The following is a 26,830-nucleotide window of genomic DNA, read 5'->3' as shown; positions in this document are numbered from 1 at the left end:
CTCCCTTAAGCCTTCAAATGAAATGTTGCAGGGGAAATATGGTTAGAGTGTGCATGAATGGCACTGAAATCTCATTGGGATGCAAAAAACGCATAACCCTCTGAAAGACCTGTTCAACTATGTACACTTATGTAAAGCTACTATCATGTTTCACTCTAGGTAAATTTGATTTTCAGTTGCAAAAGGATGAAAAAATGCTTCCTACAACTTAAACTCCGAGGTACAATTTCTCAATTAACAAATATTATGTTACTGTGAATCATTTTGGCAATGTCAGCTACAAGAGAATGAACACTAATGCATTTTGGAGGAATGAACTGCACAAATTATTATTTAAATGTTTTAGTGGTTTAGTTTCAGAACTAACATGGAGTATCTGGGAGTATCTACAAGTATCTGGGAGTACAGTTAGACGAGAAGCTAGACTGGACTGCCAACACAGGTGCCTTGTGCAGGAAGGCACAGAGTCGACTGTACTTCCTTAGAAGGTTGGCGTCATTCAATGTTTGTAGTGAGATGCTGAAGATGTTCTATAGGTCAGTTGTGGAGAGCGCCCTCTTCTTTGTGGTGGCGTGTTGGGGAGGCAGCATTAAGAAGAGGGACGCCTCACGTCTTAATAAGCTGGTAAGGAAGGCGGGCTCTGTCGTGGGCAAAATACTGGAGAGTATAACATCGGTAGCTGAGCGAAGGGCGCTGAGTAGGCTACGGTCAATTATGGAAAACCCTGACCATCCTCTACATAGCACCATCCAGAGACAGAGAAGCAGTTTCAGCGACAGGTTGCTATCGATGCAATGCTCCTCAGACAGGATGAAGAGATCAATACTCCCCAATGCCATTCGGCTTTACAATTCAACGCCAGGAGTAAGATATGTTAAAGTGCCGGGGTTAGGACTCAATGTATTTAAGTAAACCACTTAAGAACTTTTTAAAAGCTATTATTAATGCTTTTTGAGAGGGTGATTTTAGATGCATATCATATTTTTACTGAGTTAAGTATTGCATGTAATTAGTTTTGCTACAATAAGTGTATGGGACATTGGAAAAAATGTTGAATTTCCCCATGGGGATGAATAAAGTATCTATCTATCTATCTATCTAAAAATGTACCAATGTGGTGAGATTGTGTGTGTGTGCGTGCGTGTGCGCGTGCGTGTGCGTGCGTGTGCGTGTGTGTGCGTGTGTGTGTGTGTGTGTAGGTGCACGAGTGCTCCATTGATCTACATTTTGAATCGGGTCTAAGTACAGTTATCTTGAGAATTTATCCTTGTCTGCTTCCACACCGTGGTCAAGATATTGCCCTTTGGTGATACCTGCAGACATGGTGAAATTTTTACGTCCAACTATCAATGTTCACCACGGTCACCATTCAGTATGCAATCTTGTTTTAATTGTTATTTCCTTCTGCTAAATTTTGACTGAAATCCTTATCTTTAGCCCCTGCCACTTACTGTAATGTGTACCTGTGACATAAATTCTACTCTTCCTCTCACCAGCTAGCCACCCTAGGGTAGTTCAAACAGTATCTTGTTTAACTTCCAAGAGGAGGTTATAAAATTCATTTCCTCTCTATCACAAAAGCCACTTCTTCTCAGCTCTATAACACTACACCCTTCCTTACTCCAACCTCACCCTAATATACAGTCTGTGAATATTTATCACATACCCTCTGACATTCCCTTTGCCAATCTTGTGCCATTGTTCTCTTGATTATTTGATAAAGATGGCTACCATGCCACAATCCTTTATACTCACTGACATGCATTGTTTTGTTTCAGCAGAGTGATCATTAGTAGATCACTGTGTATCACTAGAGTGAACAAGGAGAATGAAGCATTCCTATGAGTTAACACGAGGAAATCTGCAGATGCTGGAAATTCAAACAACACACACAAAATGCTGGTGGAATGCAGCAGGCCAGGCAGCATCTATAAGGAGAAGCACTGTCGACATTTCGGGCCGAGACCCTTTGTCAGGACTAACTGAAAGGACAGATTTGAAAGTAGTGGGGGGAGGGGGAAATGTGAAATGATAGGAGAAGACCGTAGGGGATGGGATGAAGCTAAGAGCTGGAAAGGCGATTGGCAAAAGTGATATAGAGCTGGAGAAGGGAAAGGATCATGGGACGGGAGGCCTCGGGAGAAAGAAAGGGGGGGAGCACCAGATGGAGATGGAGAACAGGCAGAGTGATGGGCAGAGAGAGAGAAAAAAAACAAACAACTAAATATGTCAGGGCCCCTCCTCCCCTTCTTACCCCATCCCTGACATATTTAGTTGTTTGTTTGTTTTTTTTCCTCTCTCTCTCTGCCCATCACTCTGCCTGTTCTCCATCTCCCTCTAGTGCCCCGCCCCTTTCTTTCTCCCGAGGCCACCCATCCCATGATCCTTTCCCTTCTCCAGCTCTGTATCACTTTCGCCAATCACCTTTCCAGCTCTTAGCTTCATCCCACCCCCTCCGGTCTTCTCCTATCATTTCTCATTTCCCCCTCCCCCCACTACTTCCAAATCCCTTACTATCTTTCCTTTCAGTTAGTCCTGACGAAGAGTCTCGACCTGAAACGTCGGCAGTGCTTCTCCTTATAGATGCTGCCTGACCTGCTGTGTTCCACAAGCATTTTGTGTGCATTCCTATGAGTTGTTTCTTTGCCCAGTTGATTAGAGGTTCCTGAAAGATTTCAAGACAATTCAAGATAAATAGTAACTCCAATGTTCTGTTTCTTTCTGATTTAATAATGCTAATGCTCCTTTAAACTTCAATAAATGGTGGAAATAGTCGATATTTCAGGCAGCATCTGTGGAAAGCCTGACCTGTTGAGTCCTGTCTTGTTTCAGATTTCCGGTATCAACAGTTCTTAATTTTTTATTTCCTGTGAACTTCAGCTGATTTAGAACGGTCATTTCAATGTCCCTGTACACTCTGCACGTCTTTTCTTTTCTTTATGGATGGCCAATCAGTAACTGCCAACACCAAAAAAAATTTCCTTGTTGCAAAATGAAACACACACTTCATCAGAACATACTCATGCAAAGGAGGAGGTGCAGGAATTTGTGTTTCTGTAATCCCTTTGCTGACAAAGGTTTACTCTAGATAATTGAGGCCTTAAGGCCTCACTTCTCCACTTAACAACCCCTTCATTACATTTTTTCAAAAGCTTTTTTGTCCTTGTCTTCAAGTTACTCCTTCATCTTCCCTCTCCATAATCTAGTGATGTTTCCCAGTCAAATAGTCCAGTGTGAATAGGTACAAATCAACTCCTTTATTCTTACAACCACCGTGAAACTTTCAGATATTCTACTCCCAACATCACCGCCAGAAACAGACCTGAATCATCTTAAAGGTTTTTCATCATCATCTTGAGGAATCCTTTCACTGCTATTTCAGATCGACTGCCTGCACTACGACTGAGTGTATAAAGGGGAGATAGCCAGTAAGGGACGGCTGAGTTGGAACTGGCAAACAAATAGGTAGATCTAGGTGAGGAGGAGTTGGTAAATGGGGGAGGGTGGAGTGGAGGTTGCCACAGAAGCTGGGAGTGCAAAGGGCTGCAGATTATGGAATTTGACAGGAGAGGAATGTGGTAAATGGAACTAGGTATGGGGAGAGGTGCTGGGGAAAGGGAAACAGTCAGGGGAGAGGGGATTGAGTGAGTGGTGTGTGGATGACAGGCAGACCAGGTAGGGGGAGGGGAAATTCTGAGAAACCAAGACTAAGGGGGAGGGGAGTTGGAAAAAAAGAGTAGGTGTGAGAAGATCTGAGTGGATCAAGAAGAGAAGGGGGGGGGTATCTAAAATTGGAAAATTCAATGTTCATTTCATTAGGCTGTAGCACGCTCAGGCAGAATATGAGGTGCTTGTTCGAGTTTGCATGTTGCATAGTTCCTTTAACATTGTGATAAATGAATGAGGCAGGAAAATTGGAAAAAATATTAGATATGAGGCAAATGCATAAATTTAAGCAGCACTTTTAAGTTAGTGAAAAATATAAAAACTGACATTGATCTTTTTAAAATAAGATACGCAGTGATTAAAAAGTGCCAAAAAGGGAGAAAATTAAATTCAACTGATAATCAATATTCAGCATTAAACATGAATCCACAATAACGTACAATATATCACAGATGAACGCATGTTGCACAAGAATCACACATCAAAACTTTGTTAGAAGCATAAACATAGCTTAAAGGGTAAGACCTGGCCACAAGCTAGACACAGTTGAGAGCTTAGTACTCCAGCCTAAAGTATCTTTGGAAAAAATGGGATTTTTGGACAAAAGATATTGGTAATAATAATGAAAGAGAAAATTACAATGTTGAAATGAAAGGGAAACAGTTAAGTGTGAAAAAGTGGAAAGAATATGTCCAGAAATTAGTAACAGTAGAAGTTGCAGGTTTGCCACAGTTCTCCAGAGAGTGGTGATGTGCTGGGAAAATGTATTTTATAACTTGCTGTTCTATATCTGGAAAAAGACACAATGTTTCTTTTTTTCTCAATTATTGATTGCAATGGAAACTAATGTTGGTTATTGAAGGCCCCATTGCTTTCTACTAGATGGAATGGAATGTTCTGTTGTGTCTTTGGCACTACATATGTGGAGGCAAGTCAAGAGTTTTCTTTAGCGCCTTTGAAGAGTACTCTTGATAAATTGGCTTACTGTTGGTGGATCAGCTTCACACAGGAAATAATGGCATTTCACTGCAATCATGCTCTTGCAGCCATCACAGTGCCAGTCCAGGTGATGAGGGGAATTTCCCCCCCCCCCCCCCCCACCATACTACTGTCCCCATATCGTTGTTGGGGATTGGACTAAGGTGAATGCTACTACAATCCATTTTATACAGTGATTAAATCTAAAAGTGCTAGAGAAAACGTAGCATTGAATTTCTGGGCTAAAATCAAGCTGAAAGCACAAGTACAAGAAAAAGTAAAAATCCCGTAGACAGAAAGCTTAAAAAAAATTAACAAACTAATCTCAAGAAAGTAAAAGAAGAAAATAGACAATAATTTTAAAAGATGGAAGAGAAATTTAAAGGGTCATGCAAAGAAGATTAAAGGCAGATGGTGGTGAAATAATGAAATACACTTCTTTTTCCTTCTTCATCTTCTTTGGTTGTCCCTAGGGGATCCAGAGGTCTGTTCCCTCTCTAGATCTTTGGTTTGGAGGTGGCTGATGAGGCCAGTGTGGGGCATGCAAGTGCTGCCCAAAACTGGATTGGGTAGGAGGTGCCTAAAAGGGTGAGGTGAGCAGACTGGTAGTTTGAGAGGGGATGAGCTCCTTTACCTCTGGAGTGAATAAACTTCAGGTTCTCAGTGCCATCCTGAATGCGAGGTTGGCAGATATGTCACAGATTAAGTGCGTCAACAAAACTGTGTTTGGTGTGACGTCATCCACTTCCACTTGACAAGCTTAGGAGTTATAAAAGAGCACAGAAATTTGCGTGCTGAGATTCACGATCATGTAAAACTGCCAAACAATAAGAAATAGGACAGGAAATCACAATGGCTAATTGAATGTCAATTTTCATCTCAAAAGGGTGGAATTAATAAGCAGTGGAAGTTATTCTCAATTTGTGAAGAACCCCAGCTGATAGGCTGTGTACAGTTTTATCCTTCATACTTCAAAGAATATAGTGGAGGGAGATCAATGAGTAGCTGAAATAGTTAAATTCTGAAAAAATATTCCATAAACTTTGTATTTCCATTATGGAAAATTTAGAGATGATCTTGAGGAGTTTTCAATACAAGAGGATTTGGTGGGGAAGGAAATTTTTCTCTTGTGGATGGTCCAGAATAAAGACAATAAGACATAAAAACAGAATTGGGCCAATTGACTGATCGAGTCTGCTCCGCCATTCCATCAAGATTTATTATCCATCTCATTCCCATTCTCAACCAAAATGGAAGCATTAAAAGGAAGCATTTATTGCCTTTTAGGAATAAAACTTGAAAATGCATATTCACATAAAACAGCAAGGGATAACTAGAAATTTCAATATTTGATATTTATGGTATAGGTTGTAAGTTCAAAGGAATGGAGTTGAAGTATAAATGGACCATGATCTAATTAGATAGCCCAAGGACAGAATGGTCTCTACTTGTCCTTGCATTGCGTTGCAAAGCAATATTCTGTGTGTTGAATGCTATTAAAGAAGTCTCAGTAAATACTCCTTGTTGATGTTGGGTTATAGGTTGGCACCTTGCCAGCAGTAAATTGAGAGATTGCACTTAAAGTAAATGGTTTCAACTCCCATTGAAAATAAAATCATCTTATCACTAAAATAGGTAGAGGGAGATATATGTTATGCTAAATGTCACTCAAGAACTGGTTGTGGAATAGTAGGTCTTAAGTGTATTTTTACTGTAATAAGGAAATGTTTCTAAGATGCCATTATTTTCTTGCAGGTGGAGATTGAGAAATTAGATTACCACTATTATCTACCTCTGTTTTTTGATGGCCTCTGTGATACCATGCACCCATATGACTTCTTTGCACGCCAGGGGATACATGACATGCTGGAACATGGAGGCATGAAGATTCTTCCTGTTATTCCTCAACTTATCATCCCAGTAAAAAGTAAGAATCTGAATTCAGTATTTCTTGTTCCCCCTTATTAAAGTCATGGTGCTTTTCTCTTTGGACTCTGGGTTTCAGGCACAGCTATGACAAAAGCTAACATTTGTAGTGGTGGTAGTGGGAGTGGGGGTTAATCAGTGCTGCCATGGAAGACATTTAGTTGAGTTTTTTTTCCAGTAATGCGTTTCATGCTTGGGTGGCAGGGTGGAGATATGTCTCTACCAAAGGAGGTGTAAGGCATTCCTTCCCTCAGCTGGCCTGCAGGTAACCATTGGGCAAGGTGTAGCACCTGCTTATCCCCACCAACCAGGGTCATGTGAAGCCATGGGAGCAGGTGATGGGTGGTCATAGGAGTAGTTGATGCAGATCACAAGTCTTGCTTTTGCGACCACTATCTCTGAAGGGTATTGCTAATGGCTAGGGTCACCCATCTTGTAAAGACACTACCCAGAAGAAGCGAATGTCAAACCGCTTCTGTGTAAAGAATTGCCAAGGACAATCGTGGTCATGGATGGACCATGATCGCCCACGTCATACAACATGGCACATGATGATGATGATGATGATAATGTTTCATGTAAGAAGAAATGGGGCTATTCTGAGCCCACAGAAAAGCTCCCCATCCCATGTCCTTCAATACATGAAGCATCTTGCCCATCCCACTTTTCAGAATCCTTCTACAGCCACTTTACAAACATTACAAGTGATGCCCAAGAGTTCAGACACTGTAAACAACCCATTGTTATTTCTGTCTTTCTGCTGGTGCCTGAGCACATCTACTTAGCTCTGAAAAACTGTCTGATCATAGCAGAGAAAGGAAAGAAAACAAACTTTTTAAAAGTTGCACAATTATAAAAGATTTCAGTAGAATGAATGAGGGAAGATTATCTGCTATGGTGATGGAGTCAGTGACAAGGATTCATTGGCACTGTGGTAAACGACCCCCTTCATTGCTCAAAGCTAGCCTCCTATGCTCCTGTGCAACACCCAGCGACCTTGAGGCCACACCAGTTCTGTACAGCTGCACGGGCCGTAAGCAGCTCAATAGTGAAACCTTCATTCTCACTGTCATGATGGCCTTCTGACTGCATGTTAAATGCACATTGTTGTTTTTATTATGGGTAGTCAGCAAAATTAGAACAAATTGAGATTTGTATTGAATAGAATCTGGGGGCCTGATCAAAGCAGCAAAGACATCTTTCTTTTGGGCAAATCACATCCAACATTGTGCAACGATCGGTGGCACTGGTGCAGCACCTGTTGGAGCATCTCACCAAAAGAGGTTTCTCATCATTTGCTGCCAGCATTGTCACCACTGAGTCACCCTAAATCAAAAACCGGCAGCTGTCGGAAATCTATCTGATGCAAACTTTTCATACTAGAACATAAACTTTTTTTATGCTTTCCACCAATGCTGTGTTTTTTTCCTAGCATTTTCTGCTTCTATTTTCACACAATGAGTGAGTATGTTAGTGGCTAAACACAGGAGAATACACTACTTAGTAGTTTCAGCACCGTGGACTTGGCAGTTTTTGGGCTGCCAAGCAGATCTCCTAAATTCAGCTATTAAAGTACCAAGGTGTTTAACATGATCTTAATTCAATTGAGAATACACTGTGAAGGCCATTTATGATTCTTTTGGGCTCCAATTTATGCCAAGAAAGGTGGACTGGACGTAGCATGAATAGGGAAATCATTTGATGCATATTTGATGTAAGAAAAACACAGGCACACTGCTGTGAAAACTGCATGGTAGTGCTGGTTTAAGGAAAGGATGATGAGAGGAATTGACCTTTCCTCCTTGGAGTGACGGAGGATGAGAGATGACCTGGTAGAGGTCTATAAGATGATCAGAGGCATTGATCGTGTGCTCAGTTCTGGTCACCTCACTACAGGAAGGATGTGAAAACTATAGAAAGAGTGCAGAGGAGATTTACAAGGATGTTGCCTGGATTGGGGAGCATGCCTTATGAGAATAGGTTGAGTGAACTTGGCCTTTTCTCCTTGGAGCGATGGAGGATGAGAGGTGACCTGGTAGAGGTCTATAAGATGATCAGAGGCATTGATCATGTGGATAGTCAGAGGCCTTTTCCCAGGGCTGAAATGGCTAACACAAAAGGGCACAGTTTTAAGGTGCTTGGAAGTAGGTACACAGGAGATGTCAGGGGTAAGTTTTTTATACAGAGAGTGATGAGTGTGTGGAATAGGCTGTCGGCAATGGTGGTGGAGGGGGATACAATAGGGTCTTTTAAGAGACTGTTGGATAGGTACATGGAGTATAGAAAAATAGGGGGCTATAGGTAACCCTAGGTAATTTCTAAAGTAAGTACATGTTCGGCACAGTATTGTGGGCCGAAGGGCCTGTATTGTGCTGTAGGTTTTCTATGTTTCTAAGTTTCTTCTATGTTCTATGTTTATGTGACTTCTACAGAAAACCAGAAACCAGTTAGCTTCTTTGGTCTTAAAATGAACAAGTCTTTCTATATTACCTTAGTATCAAACAATGTGGCTCAATGTCAAACTTAGATAACATTCATGGTTTATTGTATCATGTTGAAATTGCAATGTAAATGCAAGCTGTTGATTTAGCACACATAATGGAAAGAGGGAGAGGGAGAGGGAGAGGGAGAGATTGATTCTCATACTAGTGAAGAGAAATCACTATGAAGACTTAAGCAAATCAAAATTAATCTTTCTCCCCCACTCTATTATTAATCATTTACAACAGCAATAAAATCAATTAATACCAAAACTGGAAATATAGCATTGTGGTCTAAACTTTGCATACCACTGGCTTTCCTGGTTTGCTATCTTATTGGTAGATTTTGAGGTACTAGCATGATGTTGCAACATTTCCTGCCAAGAATGTAGCTGCTCCTTTTCCATTGAGTCTAGACAGTTATCTAGACCTTCCCTAAATTGGCTGGCTCCAGATTGTTGCCAAAGTGATGAATGGGTGACGTTCTGCCTGAGAAGCTATGGTGGGTTGACTTGGTGCCCATCTTGAAGGGCAATTGGTGTCCTGACCTGGTACCAGAAATCCTCTCATGGCACTGGATAGACAACTTTGTAATAATCTTCCGGATCTCAGTCTATTCCTCCGATGTTTCAAACTCCAGATCTGGAGCTGACATAAAAGAAATTCTCTTAAACTGTGACAAAACACAGAAATTTGCAGAATGGGAAAGGGCATCTAGCCAACAGTAGAGATTTTTAATTCACTCATTTTAAATCCTCAACTCTTAGTCTATGGCTTGCAAATGACTGCTCTTCAATTGCCTCTCTAGGTACTTTTTAACTGTGAAACAATTCTGCCTCCAATAACCTTTTGGTCAGTGAGTTTCTGATTCACTTGAAATATCTGCAAGGTTACCAGTCACCTGTAACATAAATATTGATATTAAATCTATAGATTACACACACCAGAGCGATACTACCACTTAACACCTGCATTTTGAAATAATAAGTTATGAAGATTGCTTAAGTTCAGGTCTTGAAGTTTGTGAGGAATGATTTCATCAAAATGGAAATAAAGTACTAGGGTAGATAGAAATTCTTTCATTTGCTGACAGAACCCAGGGCAAAAGGGAATAACCTTCAATTTAGAAATGAGAACAGGAAGCACTTTTCTCAGGAAGGCTGGCAGAAGTTTGAAATTTCCTTGCAAGAAGTATGGATCCTGGTCATTTGAAATTTTCCAGATTGAAGATGCCAGATTTTTGAATAAGCATATTTGTTAATGATTTTTAAAAATATTTCATTTCTATTTTGTTAGCATAGCTCAATCTAGTGACCAAAAATGTTACATTTAATTTACTTTTCTTGTCAGTTTTTTCCCATACTTTTAATTTTACATTTTTACATTACATGAAGCAATTACATTTCATAATTTGCCAATCAAAATCTTCACATGAATCCATGATTTTGTAAAATATTTCTTCTTTGTGAGACATGATGATAAATGTCTTTGTGAAGAAATGTAACATATTTTCTCATTGTTAAGCAACATTATTGTATCAGGAATCTCAGATAAGTTACAAATTGAGTCATATGCAGAACCTCTATTTTGGCCCAACAGAGTTCTTTTATACTTGGCAATTTTCTTTCTCATACTTTTGACAGTGCTCTCTTGCCAGTATATAATCCTATGGTCACCACTTTCAATAAAATTTTGTACCTTTCTTCGAGAAGCTTTGATGTTTGCAGACTGGTTTCATCATTGCTGGAAAATAGTGCCTACAGTTGCTGAGATTCCAATTTAAACAAATGATATAGAACCCCAATTTGATTCAATTCATAAGGCTGTGGTTATTTTAAGTCATCCCAGCTGGGTGAAATCAACAATATCAAGAAATAAATGTCCAAACAAGAAAGAAATATCTTCATCATTAATTTTCTCTATAGGTGGTTTCTGTCAAGCCTAATTTTGCAGGATTTTTATCCATAAAATTATATTCATTGTTATCTAAAACGTTTATGCAATGGTTCAGATTTTCTTTTACTTTCATAACCTGTACAGTATAAGAGTCCTGAAAAATATAAATATTATCCTCAAAACACCAACCAGTAGTTTGATACAAGTAACATTTTATTCATGGTTTCATTGTTGAGATTGTTGAAAAGGTCAGTAACTTATTGTACCAGTAACAATCAATGAAGTATTTTTCAAATGTATACAGTAAAGTAGCAATTTGTAGCCACATTCATTGTTTCAGAACTTAATGTATCTTTTGTTATATTGGTGTTGGTGTGTTTTGACGTCTTAAAGGACACATTGTTCAATGTATCAACTATTTGTTCAAAGCTTAATCAGAATGTCTCTATGTAAGCAGTTTTCAACCAGGGAATGCAGGGGGAGGTCTGGATCTGGAGGTGTTACTTATAGAAAGACATTATACTTACCTTTAAACACAACCAAATTGTTCCCAAAACAAAAGTTCATTTAGTCTATTATGCACAAAAGTGAGATTATTGTCAAACAAAGGCAACAGAAGATGTTTCATAAAGGTCATCACTACAAAACGGAATAATCATGTGTTGCCACACAGATATGAGAACAAGCTTGCATGTTAATGCTTTTGTTTGTGACTAATAGAAGCTTACCAAATTATTTGCAAACATTTGCCTCTTTGTACAAAAAAAACTATGATTTCCAGAATTTATTCATTGAGCTGCCTTCAATGATTTCTTAGTAATAAGCTCAAAACATAGATGCCCAATTGTTTGAAGTGAAAGTATCTGTTGTTGTGGAACATTGCACATTAGCACAGTTCCACTAGCCCTATGGTACATGCTGTGATTTGGACAGAGCAGTGAGCAGCCTGCAAAATGAATAAATGAACTGTATTCTGGGGGTTAGTGAGGAGTCAGCTCAAATTGTGGGAACAAATAACAGTCAGGACAAGGCAGTGTTTTGTAACATCAGTGGTGCAATCCATCTTTGGAATTCTTCAAAGCTCTGCTAATAAAGGCCCACTTGCAAACCCCAGCAGAGAATAATTTAATTAAATTTACCCATTAAAGTTTCCTTTTCACAAAGACCCATCATTCTCCTCTGCCTTCGCTTCTGTCCCTGCAGATGCGCTCAACACTCGGAATAAACAAATCATTTGCATCACGCTGAAAGTCCTCCAGCACCTGGTTGTATCAGCTGACATGGTGGGCGAGGCATTAGTGCCTTATTATCGACAAATACTCCCCATCTTCAACATTTTCAAGAATGTGAATGGTAAGTCATGAAGCAAACTTTCACTCAGCTCCCTCTCCTTTTGTTTATATTTTTGGTACAACAAGGACAGAAACTGTGAAGTGTATTTTCTCAAAATTACTGACAAGGACTTGTTATATTCATATCTATCTGAAGCACTAATATCTGCTGTGGACTTGTCTTTGCTGAGCAGCTAATCAATAAAATCCCCAATTTTAGCCAAACCCATCAGTGGGAACAATGTGGGGCCAGGATAAATGTCCATGCCATCTCCAGTATCCTTCAGTCCACAATTCCATCATCACCAACTGAGATAATGAAGCCTTAAGGTGTTCATAGCTGAAAATATGAGTAATTAGGCTGATGTGACAAAGGAAAGAGATGCAAGAAAGTTGTTCTATGAAAGTACTCTTTTTATATAGCTTTTCTCAGATACCATATTTTCAGATATTTACTCCTTTGAAGTTCCATTTAGTTACTTTTTAATTGTTACTGATTGTCTCAGATAATATACTAGAAGATATAAACAATGATGTTCTCAGTATTAATGGAGTTTTAAAAATGTCAATTCCCCTCTTCTTTTTGAGCTTTTGTGATAATGAGATATGTTTTCATTGGCTCTGAGAGAACATTGTCAGGTGATCTTGGTCTTGGATATTGCAACATTATAACTAGTTATATACTGTACATCTTCCTAAACCCTTGCCATTGCATGTAACAAACACCTATGTCAGGATGCTGTTCATCGACTATAGCTCAGCATTTAATACCATCATTCCCACAATCCTGATTGAGAAGTTCAAGAACCTGGGCCTCTGTACTTCCCTCTGCAATTGGATCCTTGACTTCCTAACCGGAAGACCACAGTCTGTTTGGATTGGTGATAACATATGCTCCTCGCTGATGATCAACACTGGTGCATCTCAGGGGAATGTGTTTAGCCCACTGCTCTACTCTCTATATACTTATGACTGTGTGGCTAGGCATAGCTCAAATACCATCTACAAATTTGCTGATGATACAACCACTGTTGGTAGAATCTCAGGTGGTGACGAGAGGGTGTACAGGACTGAGATATGCCAACTAGTGGAATGGTGCCACAGCAACAACCTGGCACTCAGTGTCTGTAAGATGAAAGAGCTGATTGTGGACTTCAGGAAGGGTAAGACGAAGGAACACATACCAATCCTCATGGAGGGATCAGAAGTGGAGAGAGTGAGCAAGTTCCTGGATGTCAAGATCTCTGAGGATCTAATCTGGTCCCAAAATATTGATGCAGTTATAAAGAAGGCAAGACAGCAGCTATACTGCATTAGGAGTTTGAAGAGATTTGGTATGTCAACAAATACACTCAAATACTTCTGTAGATGTACTATGGAGAGCATTCTGACAGGCTGCATCACTGTCTGGTATGGAGGGACTACTGCACAGGACTGAAAGAAGCTGCAGAGGGTTGTAAATTTAGTCCGCTCCATCTTGGGTACTAGCCTACGAAGTACCCAGGACATCTTCAAGGAGCAGTGTCTCAGAAAGGCAGCGTCAATTATTAAGGACTTCCAACACCCAGGGCATGCCCTTTTCTCACTGTTACCATCAGGTAGGAGGTGCAGAAGCATGAAGGCACAAACTCAGTGATTCAGGAACAGCTTCTTCCCCTCTGCCATCCAATTCCTAAATGGACATTGAACCCTTGGACACTACCTCACTTTTTTTAATATATAGTTTTTCTGTTTTTTGCACAATTTTGAATCTATTCAATATACATACACTGTATAAAGTATACTGAATAAGATTTACTTATTTGTTTATTATTATCATTATTATTATTTTATTTTTCTTGTATATTATTTATTGCATTGAACTGCTGCTACTAAGTTAACAAATTTCACATCACATGCCGGTGATAATAAACCTGATTCTGATTCTGATTCTGAACAACAATACTGTTCTTCAAAATGTATTTTTTGTGTTTGGGTTGTCATCACGTTAAGCATCTATTGTCCATCTGTAGTTGCCTATCTAAAGATAGTGTGGGCCACCTCATAAACTGCTGTAGTCCATTGGTTAGGTTTCTCATATAAAGGTATTGGATAGGCAGTTCCAGAACTTGGACCCAGTGACAATGAGGGGCCTGTGATACATTACCAAGATGTGTTAGTGTGTGACTGAAGATCATTGGGGAAAGGGCCATAAACTGCCCTAAGAAAATTCAGCTACATGGTCCTGGGTTTAGTTTATCCAACTACAACTCCCTTGTAGGAACTCCCTTCCTGTAGACGTGACTCCAATCATCAGAATATTTTACCATTTGTTGCCCACTGACCTTTTTTATTAGGTTTGTTTGAGAAAATACTGGGTCAAATGTTGCTTTAAAGTCAAGAGCAGTTATCTTGATCTCATCTTTGCAATTCTGAGAGACAAGAGATTCTGCAGATGCTGGAAATCTTGGGCAACACACACAAAATGTATGTCAGGCAGCATCTATGGAGGAAAGTGAACAGTAGATGTATTGAACCAGACTGGTTCTTTGATTCAGTACTTTGGTTAATTTTTGTGATGAAAGCTGGAGCTAGATATCATTGGCAAAACCCATTTTAGGCATCGGTGAGTGACATTAATAAGTAAGTTAGTCCTAGCGATGATATTTTCCATCACTTTAGATTTATTCATAACAGATGATCTGGCTATCACTGTTAAGGTCAGCAGATATTGCATGTCTAATTCTGGGGCAGCACGATAGCATAGCAGTTAGTGTAACACTATTACAGTACCTGTGATCACCATGGGGTTCAATTCTCACCACTGTCTGTAAGGAATTTGTACGTTCTCCCCATGTATGCGTGGTTTTTCCAAAGACATGCAGTTTTGGATTAGTGAGGTGTGGGCATGCTATATTGGCACCAGAAGCTTGGCAGCACTTGTGGGCTACGCAGCACAATCCTCGCTGATCTGAGATGACGCAAACAATGCATGGTACTGTATGTTTCAATACTTTGATGCACACGTGACAAATAAAAGCCAATCTTTTTCATCATTCTTGCTCTTGAGTAGGAAGCAGTGAACCACTCCTGGAACACTACACTTCTTCTGATACTAGTGCTCTCAATGGTGCTGGGTGCAAGTCCCATGGGTTAAATCTGGTGCTGATGAAGGGTTGGAGATATCTTCCAAATCAGGAAAGGATGCAGCTTGTAAGACAACCAGGTAGCAGTGTTCCCATGCACCCACTGCTGTCCTTGGTAGTGGAGATTGTGGCCTTGGGAGATGCTCTCAGAGAAGAGTGGCTGACTTAATTTTGTAGATGTCACGTAATGTACCAGTAGAGAAGGGATTGTATGTTTGGGGGTGCCAAACAGGTGAGCTGCTTCAACCTGGGTGGTTAGTGTTTCTGAAGGCTCATTGGAGTCACAGTCATTGAGATTGGTGGGGAGTGTTGTGTCACATAGCAAACTTGTGCTTTGTGGTGCTGGAAACACATCTTTATGGATTAAAACGTGAGTCATTTACCACAGGATACTGAGCCTTTGTCCTGGCCTTGTCGACATGGAATTTAAGTGGTGTCTAGATGAATTTTTGGCATTTGTGTGACATGAATGTTACTGGCCTCTTACGAGTCTGAATGCAGCCTCGTTCTTACTGCATGCAAGCATAGACTGCTCTGTTAGCTGAGTTAATACATATAAAACTGATCACTGAACCTCCTCATTTCTAACCTTATACAGGGAAGAAAAAGATTTTTGAGCAGACTGCTCAGTTTCTAACCTGCTCTCCACAGTTTCTACGTAGCTAACTCAGTTAAATTTCAGATCACTCCTGAAGTTTTCTGCAAGTAAATAATGGAGGAATACATTAATGGTACTGTGTTGAATGTCACTTCAAGATGGTTAGTCTCACCTTTAAGTAAAAGATTCATTGCCTGCTGTTTCTATATCAGACACTGTATGTACTTGACACAAGCTATTATGTTATCTGAAAGGTTGATGTGGAATTGAGAGATTTATGAATGATGAAGCAATTGACGATGATTAAGTCTACGATACTGCCCTGGGAGTGGCCCTGGACGCGTGCTGTTGAATTGCCTGACCTTCAACAACCACAGTCATCTTCTATTGTGTGATGTCTATCTCCACACAATTGAGAATTTTCTTTGATTTCTATTGACTTTAATTTTGCTAGTGCTCCTTAATGTAACTCCTTTAATGTTAAGGGCAGTCCCTCACACACAACTTCTAGAACTGAGCACTCCACAACTGTCTAAATGTACTTACTGCAGACTTTGTCCCAGTTCAATGTTTTGGGTTCCTATTGATCTGCATTTTGAGTAAACAACCCACACAGCCAGGAAGGTTCTTCTTTTATCTCATTTTCATTTAAACAGCTTTCCATTTCAAAAATTTAAATCAGTATCAATTTTGCCCCACCATTTACATGTCCATTAAGAATTTATTTCAGATTTCATTTAAAAAAACATGAAGTAGCAAGCTCTTTAATAGCTATCCTCTCTGGTACAGCTATATGTAACTGCCATTGTGAGAAAGCTACCGTAAATCTCAGCCTCAGAAATGATTACTATTGCATGAAAGGGGATAAAAGTTCCAAAGCCGTTTTATGATACAGCAATTCAAACTCAGCATTGGGAATTTGGCAACTATGGATTTTGATAGCTTTAAAAATTTGTCAAGACCACAGCTACCAACAAAAGATATTGCCATTATATAGCAGCCTTAATATAGTTAAACCCTCCCAAGATTCTTTAGCAGTATAATTTAAAAGTATCAAGACAACAGGGATATTATTAGAAGACTTGGACAAAAAGATAATCTTTGAGGACAAGGGAGATATGTAGATGGAAAGATTTAGGAAGCATGTTTCAGAGCACAGGCCAATGTATTTAGAGACATAGAGTCAAAGAACACTGTAGCACAGAAACAGGCCCTTCAGCCCATCTATTCTGTGCCAAAACATGAATTTGCCTGGTTTCATCGACCCTGAACCAGACCATAGCCTTACATACCCCTCATCCATATGCCTATTCAAATTTCTCTTAAAGTTGAACTCAATTCCACATCTACCACTTGCGCAGGCAGCTCATTCCACACTCCCACTACCTTCTGAGTGAAGAAGTTCCCTCTAATGTTCCATTTAAATATTTTACATTTTACCCTTAAAATTACATTACCTCTAGTTGTAGTCTCTCTGGAAAAAGCTTGCTTACATTTACCCTGTCTTTACCCCTCATAATTTTGTACACCTCTATCAAATCTCCCCTCAGTCTTCTGTTTTCTAAGGAATAAAGTCCTAACCTATTCAACCGTTTCCTATAACTCAAGTCCCAGCAACATCCTTGTAAATTTTCATGGTATGCTTTCAATTTTATTTACATTTTTCCTGCAGTTTGGTAATTAAAGCTGTACACAATACTCCAAATTGGGCTCACCAACATCTTATACAATTTCAATTTAGCATCGCAACTCCTGTATATACATTGATTCATGAAGACCAATGTGCTGAAAGCTTTCTTTATGACTCTGTCTACCTGTGTTGCGACTTTCAATGAATTTTGGACCTGTATTCCCAGATCTCTTTGTTCTACCACACTCCTCAGTGCCTTACTGCTCACCGTGTAAGACCTACCCTGGTTGGTCCTCACAAAGTGCCACACCTCACACTTGTCTACAACAGACCCAGTACCAATCCCTGCGGAACACCACTAGTCACAGGGCTCTAGTCAGAAAGACAGAAATCTACAACCACACACCGGCTTCTTTCACAAAGCCAATGTCTCATCCAATTTACTACCTCATCTTCAATGCCAAGCATCTGAACTTTCTTGACCAGCCTCCCATGTGGGACCTTTCAAAGGCCTTGCTAGACAACATTCCCTGCCTAACCTTCATCAACTTTCCTGCAGCTTCCTCGAAAAACTCTGTAAGATTGGTTAGATACAACTTACCACACACAAAGCCATGTTGACTATCCCTAATCAGTCCCTATCGATCCAAATACTTCTATACTTCTAAGTATTCCCTCAGAATACTTACCAATTAATTTCCTATTACTGATGTCAGGCTCACCTGTCTATAATTTCCTGGCTTATTTCTGGAGCCTTTCTTAAACAACAGAACAACATTAGCTATCCTCCAATCCTCCGATACCTCACCCATGGCTAAGGATGTTTTAAATATCTCTGCTATTGCCCCTTCCACAGTGTCCAAGGGAGCACCTTGTCAGGCCCTGGAGATTTATTTATCCTAATTTGCCTCAAGACAGCAAACACCTCCTCCTCTGTAATCTTTATCGGATCCATGACCTTGCTGCTGCATTTTCTCACATCTATTGACCCAGTAACCACCTCCCGAGTAAATACAGATGCAAAAAATCTACTTATTGTGATGTAGGTGCTCAACGAAGCAGTCCCACAATCTGCGTCGTGTCTCGCTGATGTAGAGGAGGCCGCACCGGGAGCACCGGATGCAATAGACAACTTACCGCTTCGTAGACAGGACCTCCCGGTTGCCACCCACTTCAACTCTGCCTCTCATTCCCATTTGGATATGTCCATACATGGCCTCCTCTACTGCCATGATGAGGCCAAACTCAGTTTGGAGGAGCAACACCTCATCTACCGTTTGGGTAGCCTCCAGCCTGGTGGTATGAAAATTGAATTCTCCAATTTCCGGTAATTCCCTCCCCCTCCCTCTTCCCCTATCCCAGGTCCCTCTCTGCCTCTCTCCCCTTTCAACTTTCTGCTTCTTTATCTCTACAGTTCTTTCATGCTTATCCCCTCCCCCTCCCCCCATTATCTTTCCTCTGATTGGTTTTCCACCTGGTGCCTCTAGGCCCTACCCCCTCCCCTATCTCTATTACTGGGCCTCTCTTTCCCCCAATTCCTGATGAAGGGTCTCGGCCTGAAACGTTGGCTACTGTTTTCTCACGGATGCTGCCTGACCTGCTGAGTTCTTCCAGCGTTGTGTTCATATTCTTTGACCCACAGCATCTGCAGTTGTATCTCTGTGTTAACATTTGAGGATGTATTTCTACATCTGCCTTAAGGTCGACTCAGTTGAAAGTTTCCAGCTGACTATGTTACTGTTGGGGATCAGCAAGAAATGCTGCGTCAGTTAACCATAAGGAGAGTGAGCCGATTAGCTTAGAGCCCTCTTGGGGCATGATCAGTTGGATTGGGAACAGTAGGAACATAGTTCCATTGGCACTTCTGGATTATTCGCCTGATATGTTGGATCCTATTATCAACATAAACATAGAATCTTCTTGTTTCATGAAATAAATATAACTGAGCACAACCTTGTGGTTGGTAAAGAACTTGATATCATTTAGTTCTGTGTCCAGCTCTTTGGTTATCACCTTTGCCACCTCAGCTGCTAGAACAGCAGCACCGAGTTCAGGCCTTAGTATGGTGAGATCTGGTTTGGGAGTCATTTGTGTTCTGAAGATTAGTTGTTAGGCTTTATTTCCAAAGTAAGACATCCCTTCCCTATATTTTTTTTTAATTTTTAAATTAGTTTTTCGAAACATTTTACAAATTAAAAACCCCAAATCCCAATGAGGAACGTTAATACAGTGCCCTATTTAATAGTCACCTGTCTTAATTTTGTATCTGGGTGGGGAAAAGGAAGGGGAGCTACCCAACTGTTTGACTTTCCTTTGTTGATGATTCGAAGGAAGACCACATCTTCAATGGATGGTGGCCAGCTATAATCATCCTCTGAGTGACAGAAGACTGGCTTGCCTCACTCTGGTTGAGCAGAGGTAAATATGTCCAGGTACTTGGTTTGCTTTCCTGCAATCTTCTCTTTCATATAGATTCTACTCTCACAGAGTCTGAAATGACTTGGATACCCTTTCTCCAGGACATTAATCTTAAATGTGCTGATGGTAGGCTAATAAGCACCATCAAGGTAGACTTCACCCACTGTAGCCAACCTGTCAAAGAATGGTAACTTCGCCAATGTTACATTGCTCTGATCATCCAATATCACATATGTTTTCATTTTTTTGCTCAGGATCTCCTTTCAGGTAGATGTCAACTGGAGATATTTTAAAGTAGGATTTGACTTGGAAGCCTATCCTGCATACCTCTGTGATGAGGAAGTAAATATATCTGATGGGTACTCAGCTGGCTCCTGTTATGCTCCGCTGGGGGTGTGCTGGAATCAGTTGTAGCCCAAGGTGCTGGCCCTGACTGATAAGTGCTGGCCACTTTTGCATTCAGTGCAGTGTATGATAGCTTCACAGTCTTTAGCTTCGTATGCTGTTTAAACACAGCATTTGAACATTTCAGTGCTCCTTCAGAAAGCGTCTCCAGTTTGCAAGTTGCATTTCTCTGAATCCTCTGCATTTCCTGAAGAGGTGAGGTTTCATATGGACAGGTCATTGTCTATCATGGTTCATGACAGAGTTTTCTACTTCAGTTTTGCTGATGGTGATAGGGGTTCTAGACTTCCATGCTTTTGATGGCGATCTCTCTTTGAATGACATGTTCCTGAAAGTCAAAAGCATTACACTTGGGTCATTTTGCATTTATGTGTAGTGGCAAACTAAGTCCATGAAGAATGAAAGTGGTGGAGAGGGATTTATACCTGAAACCTTCAGTTATCTATTGTTCTTGATTATTGTTCTGTCGTTTCTCCACAATAGGGTTTATTCCTCTTGCTGTATCCAAGAAACTCAGTTCTAGTAGGTAACCCTCATTTTTGCAGCTTGCAATTCCAACAACAGATCTGCAAGCTCCTGTAACCTCCATGGTTCTCTGTGTGAGAGCTTTGGAAAGTTATTGACTCTACTGAAGAGAGATTCTTCAGTGAAGAACCATAGTATTTGTCCAGCATCTGTCACAGTATTTGAAAACTCATAGCTGGATGATTAATGTGAACAACCCTACCCTTCTTGCACGTTGCAGTAACTCTGTCCCAAGCCAATTACAGAGAAGGTCTAGCTCTTTGCTGGGTTAGATACTTAGCTTTTCATGGCATTGTGGAAGCTTGACCTCCAGGACAGATAACTGACAGAATGATTGTCAACACCTTTAATCCTGCTGTGACTAGGTCTCAACAAGCTGTATACCAAGTCAAATCAAATGTACCTGCAGCTCCTGAATAGGAGCATTGTGGAGACTGGTTTAGCAAATGTGTTTCCTAGAATGAAAACACATTTGGCAAACCAGTTTAGTCTTTCCATGACTGCAGATGGGATTGGCATCAGTAGCAACTCTTGAGTGGTCTTTGCCACGGTGGAACTGCAGAATGGGGTGTTGTGGGTATTTACTGCTGTAGACCTTGACTGCCAATATCTAGAGAAATTCATTATGGCTGAGTGGTGTGAACAGCTTCTCCTTGTAGAGCTGGAGCACTGTCTGATTTATAGCCAAAATGCATTTGGACATATTCTTTACTAAAATGTATTGGCTGTTGTGACAGAAAAGCATGAATGACTGATTCTAGTTATAAAATCACCACTGTCCAAGTCAGTTGCTGCTTCATGCACCTTTGTCTCTGCTGAGGCAGCCTCAACTTCCTTGAGCACACTTAATATAGCTTCTATACGTCTGTCTCCCTCCATGTCAGTATATGCTCTCTCCATGTCTTTACGCACTTTCTCCACTGCATCTCAACTTTGTGCTTAGCATAAGCTGCTCTCTTTCTTACCACTTCAGCTTTGGTGTGAGCTCGTGCTGAAACTATGCTAATTGTGGTTTTGCTTGAGACGTAATAGATGAGCCACATTCTGACCTGACTCCCAGGTCTTGGCTATCAACATTTGTGAGGTTCTGACCCGACATCATTGTCTACGGTGTTCAGGCACATCTCTAGTCCACAGGCGATGCCTTTGAAGATGAATTATCTTTTCACTCTACTGCCCTCGCAGTGTGTATCTACACAGCTATGCAGTGAGTTAAACAACTTCTCAAAAGTCACCCAAGATGGAAGCTTTCTTCATGGTTTTTAATGAGATCTCTTACTTATGAAAAGATATTTCTGTTGCAAGGGCAAGTAAAAAGTGGATGGAGATGTGCGTCCTTCCACCATCCACTTCAAATCTTATCAAAGCTAACCCATGCAGGAAAATGATACAAAAAACAGTTTACATACAGGAAGCAATGCTCATGCAAAATGAACTGCGGCTTTAGACTAGAACAATATGGCTTTCCTGATTTTGAATCAGTTTTCAGGTCAATCACAATATTCATCTCTACTGCTCTGTCTTTGTAAGATCAGAGGTTGCTTGACCTACGAAGTATTTCCAGTGTTTTCTGTTTTAATTGTAGATTTGCACACTTCACCAATGTGGTGGTGAATCAGTTGTCAACTGCATGAGCCATCTTATCTTGATATGTCTCTCAGTTCTTAAATGCCATCGAGCAGCATAAGTTCAGGCTAATGCATCACAGTCTGACATGCATTGTAGCTGATATATACTCAATGGCCACTTCATTAGGTACCCAATAAAGTGGCCACTGAGTGTATGTTTGTGGCCGTCTGCTGCCGTAGTCTATACGCTTTGAGGTTCTATTTGTTGTACGTTCAGAGTTGCCCTTCTGCACATCACGGATGTAATGTCTGGTTATCTAAGTTAGTCATCTTTTTGTTAGCTTGAACTAACAAGGCCATTCTCCTCCAACTGCTCTCATTAACCAAGCATTTTTACCCACAGAACTGCCGCTCACTGGATATTTTTCTCTAGAGTCTGTTGTGCATGAAAATCCCAGGAGATCAACAGTTTCTTAGATACTCAAACCACCCTGCTTGGCACCAAGTTACTCCATGTCAAAGTCACTTAGATCACATTTCTTTCCCATTCAGATGTTTTGTCTGAACAACAACTGAACCTCTTGACCACATCTGCATGTTTTTATGCATTGGGTTGCTGCCACATGATTGGCTGAGTAGATATTTTCGGTAATGAGCAGGTGCACAGGTGTATCTGATAAAGTGGCTACTGAGTGTATATGGGAGTCAGGACAGAAAGCCCACCCTCTTACTTTTTCTTGTAGCCAGACTACCAGATGCAGTTGAGTTTAATAGATTGTGCTGAGGTATCATCAGATGTTGATGGCTTTGGCAATATTTATGTCATTGTGCCAAGGAAATCTGTTCGAATCATTTCTGTTGGAGATAGTTCTGTGCATATATAAATAATTGAGTGGAAAGTATGAATCCTCTTGTGAATGGGCACATCTCTTATCTTAGACATCTTCCCACACCCCACAAATAGAATTGGAAAGACAGCTCTGATATTGCATTGCCAGCAGCCTGAAGCCTATTTCACACAACATCCTTCAAAGATAATCACATGCCACATGTTAGTGGCAGGTTGACCATCATTTCAAATTTAATACATGAGTCATATTCTCAATAAGATAAGCGGTCTATCCATGTGAATGGTATGGGTTGATATTCCAAAGATTTCAAAGTACATTTATTATCAAAGACTGTATAAAGTATATAGCCTTGAGATCAGTTTGCTCACAGCCAGCCACAAAGCAAGAAACCCAAAAGAACAAAGACCAATATCCGATGCACAGAGAAAGGGTAAAAAACACAAATCATGCAAACAATAGAAGCGAGCAACAACATTCCGAACCAAAATGAATCCTTAGATCCGAAACCCCGAAGCAGCTTGGAATAGGCACAAGCTTCGGTATCAGTCCATCATATTAGCGGGCTAGGGAACCCCTCAGCCAGGGGCTGTCTTCATAGCCTCAGCAAAAAAGCTAGCATATCTCAGACTGTTACTTAAATGTAATGCTACAAGGTAGTCAGCACTTGTTCATTGATACTCCCTATAAGTCACAGTGTCAAGTAAAATGGGGAAAAAATTGAAAAATTAGAAATTAAATAGTAATAGATTGGGAAATAGCAGTCAGACCATAAAGGATAAATGAAGATAAAGAAATAAGTATATAAATAAAATTTATAAGAAGTTAATTAGATGTACATAAAATGCCATTTATATGAAGCATTTTATCCTTAAGAGTGTAGAATATTTGGTGCTTTAAGCTTTTGTTTCTACTTTAATGCTTAGCTGTCTCATATAGTTTTAAATCATTTGAAAACTTTAGTCTGTTATTAACCACTCACTCGTTTAGTCAGTTCGTAATGAATATTAAGCATAATGACAGTTCAACTACAAACTGAACACAAGTGTCCATGAAATAGAGACAGTATGTGTGTGGAAAGGAATTCATGCATTTGGCAGACTAGGTGAGAGTGTCAGGTCATTTGGAATGAAGATTCTATTAAAAATCAATCTGCAAGATACCAATATAATGAAATGTGGTGTCAACTGAAACATCACGGCTAGTCTAATACAGGTTGTAATCATTCTGTTGCAATTGCTGTAACACAGAATATGCTCAAACATGTTCAAATCAGCAATGCAATTCAATGTTTCAATAACATCGTGAACTGTCAGAAATTAAAGTTCAGCAAAACTCAAAGATGTCAGTTAAGGTGGTTGTTTCTTTCCTTCCTGTGTATATATTAATTCCTATTTAAATAGGATTTGTATTGTGCAGTCACAAGTATTTCAGATCCATACCTTCATTGTCATTGTGGGGAATTTCAAATCCAAACAAAAGACAAGAGCCTCTTTGACATTCTTCAATGGTCATTTTTCTTCTAAGACATGTCATATGTGTGTGTTCCCTCAACTTTCGCATCCTGAAGGTCACAATCAAAATCAACTACTAAGGAGTGAAGAGTGAACAGACCTGATGAAAGGCAGCAAAGAACTGAAGTTTAAGTAGGGTTGGACATAAGAGGTCAACCATGGCCATATCTAGATATAGCAAAATTGTGGTGAGGGTTTTAAACACAGGTGGGCTGAGTCAATGGCAGATACGGGCAGTGTTACAGGAACTGGAGGACGAGGTCTTGGTGTGGGTCACACATTTTCTGAACAGTCTGATTCAGCCTTAAATTGTTTTGAGGAAGAGAGTTAACAAAGAGTGAGATAAGAGGGAAGTTCTGATCTAAAGTAACATGACAAATCAAAGATTGTGAGGGATTGCAAACAATGGCAGGGTACACTTGAATGTTGTAAGTATACATTTGATGTGTTTTAAACTGATGTTGTCAAGAGTGAAACCACACAGATAAAAGCTTAAAGGATCCAAGAATAGATTCCTGGGCGATCTCAAAGATATGAAGTGAGAATGGGAAGAGAAGCCTCTCAAGCTCATATAGACTAGAGTAAACTGGATCATTTCAGATTCAGATCTATTTATCACATGTACGTCAAAACACACAGTGAAATGCGTCATTTGCATTAACAATCAACCTACCCAAGGATGTGCTGGGGGCAGCTTGCAAGAGTTGCCACACATTCCAGTGCCAAATAGCTTGTCAATCCTGCTCGGCAGAACAGCACAAGCAACAACAAAACAAGATGACAACAGCAAAACAAGCCACTTCTCCACTCTCCCAATGACTCAGCCACTCACACACACAGACAGGCCTCCAACACCAGGATAAGCTGCCTCTGGCCCTTCAGTCCTTGGCGCCAGTCTCGCATTCATTGGGCCTCTAGCTTCAGACTGCTGATCTCTGGGTATCGACTCCTGGACTCACTGATCATAAGTTTGTCCTTCAGGCCTCTGGACTCAGACAGAACTTCAACCCCAGTGACCTGGGTGGCAGGGGTGGGGTGGGGGGGGGGGTGCAGAATCACAGGCTCTCATTAATCCTTAGGCCTTTATCTCCAAACTCAATTACTTCAGTCTTCAACCTTCAAGCTGCGACCCCTAAACGCATTCACTTTGAACTTTGCCAACGTCTGGGTATCAATCCCAGAACCTGCTGATCATGGGTCTCAACATACGATTCACATGAACTTCTGACCCTGGTAACCTGGGGGGGAGGGGGGGGGTTCACTGGCCCTTGTGATTCCTGCCCATGTAGACCTCCAGCCCAGGAATTGCTGACCTGGGGATCGCTGGTCTCCTCAGCACCTGCCGATCCGTAAGACCGAAGGACATAGGAAAAGAAATAGGCCATTCAGCTCATTGAGTCTGCTCCTCCATTCCATTATGGCTGATTTATTATCCCTCAACTCCATTCTCCTGCCTTCACCCTGTAACCTTTGACAGCCTTACTAATCAAGAAGCTATCAACCTCCACTTTAATTACACACAGTGACTTGGTCTCCACAGCTGTCCATGGCAAAGAATTCCACAGATTCACCACCCTTTCGTTAAAGAAATTCTGCCTTCTTTTCTGAGGCTGTGTCCTCTTGTCCTCACTCCCTCACTATAGGAAACATCCTCTCCATGTCCATTCTATCTGGGCCTTTCATATTCAATAGGTTTTGATGAGATCTTCTAAACTCTATTAAGTACAGGCCCAGAACCATCAACCACACCTCATATATTAATCCTTTCATTCCCAAGATCATTCCCATATACATTCTCTCGACCCTCTCCAATGCCAGTGCGTCCTTTCTTAGATAAGGGGCCGAATACTGCTCATCATCTTCTAAGTACAGTCTGACCAATGCCTTAGAAAGCCTCAGAATAACCTCCTTGTTTTTATATT

General features: G+C 40.5%; 1 protein-coding gene across 1 annotated transcript in view; it reads left to right on the top strand.

Annotated features, from left to right (window-relative positions):
• The window catches only part of LOC140730744 (parkin coregulated gene protein homolog), a 258,984-nt gene that overhangs the window by 125,971 nt on the left and 106,183 nt on the right, over positions 1-26,830 (top strand). Inside the window, exons 3-4 of the mRNA XM_073051588.1 lie at positions 6,400-6,571; positions 12,150-12,299. Of these exons, the coding sequence (XP_072907689.1) occupies positions 6,400-6,571; positions 12,150-12,299 (322 nt within the window). The remainder of the gene's footprint in view (positions 1-6,399; positions 6,572-12,149; positions 12,300-26,830) is intronic.

The sequence above is a fragment of the Hemitrygon akajei genome, chromosome 7 (assembly GCF_048418815.1).
Source record: "Hemitrygon akajei chromosome 7, sHemAka1.3, whole genome shotgun sequence".
NCBI classification, from domain to species: Eukaryota; Metazoa; Chordata; class Chondrichthyes; order Myliobatiformes; family Dasyatidae; genus Hemitrygon; species Hemitrygon akajei.
The sequence above is the reverse complement of the archived record's forward strand: the minus strand, read 5'-3'. Positions and strand labels throughout refer to the sequence as shown.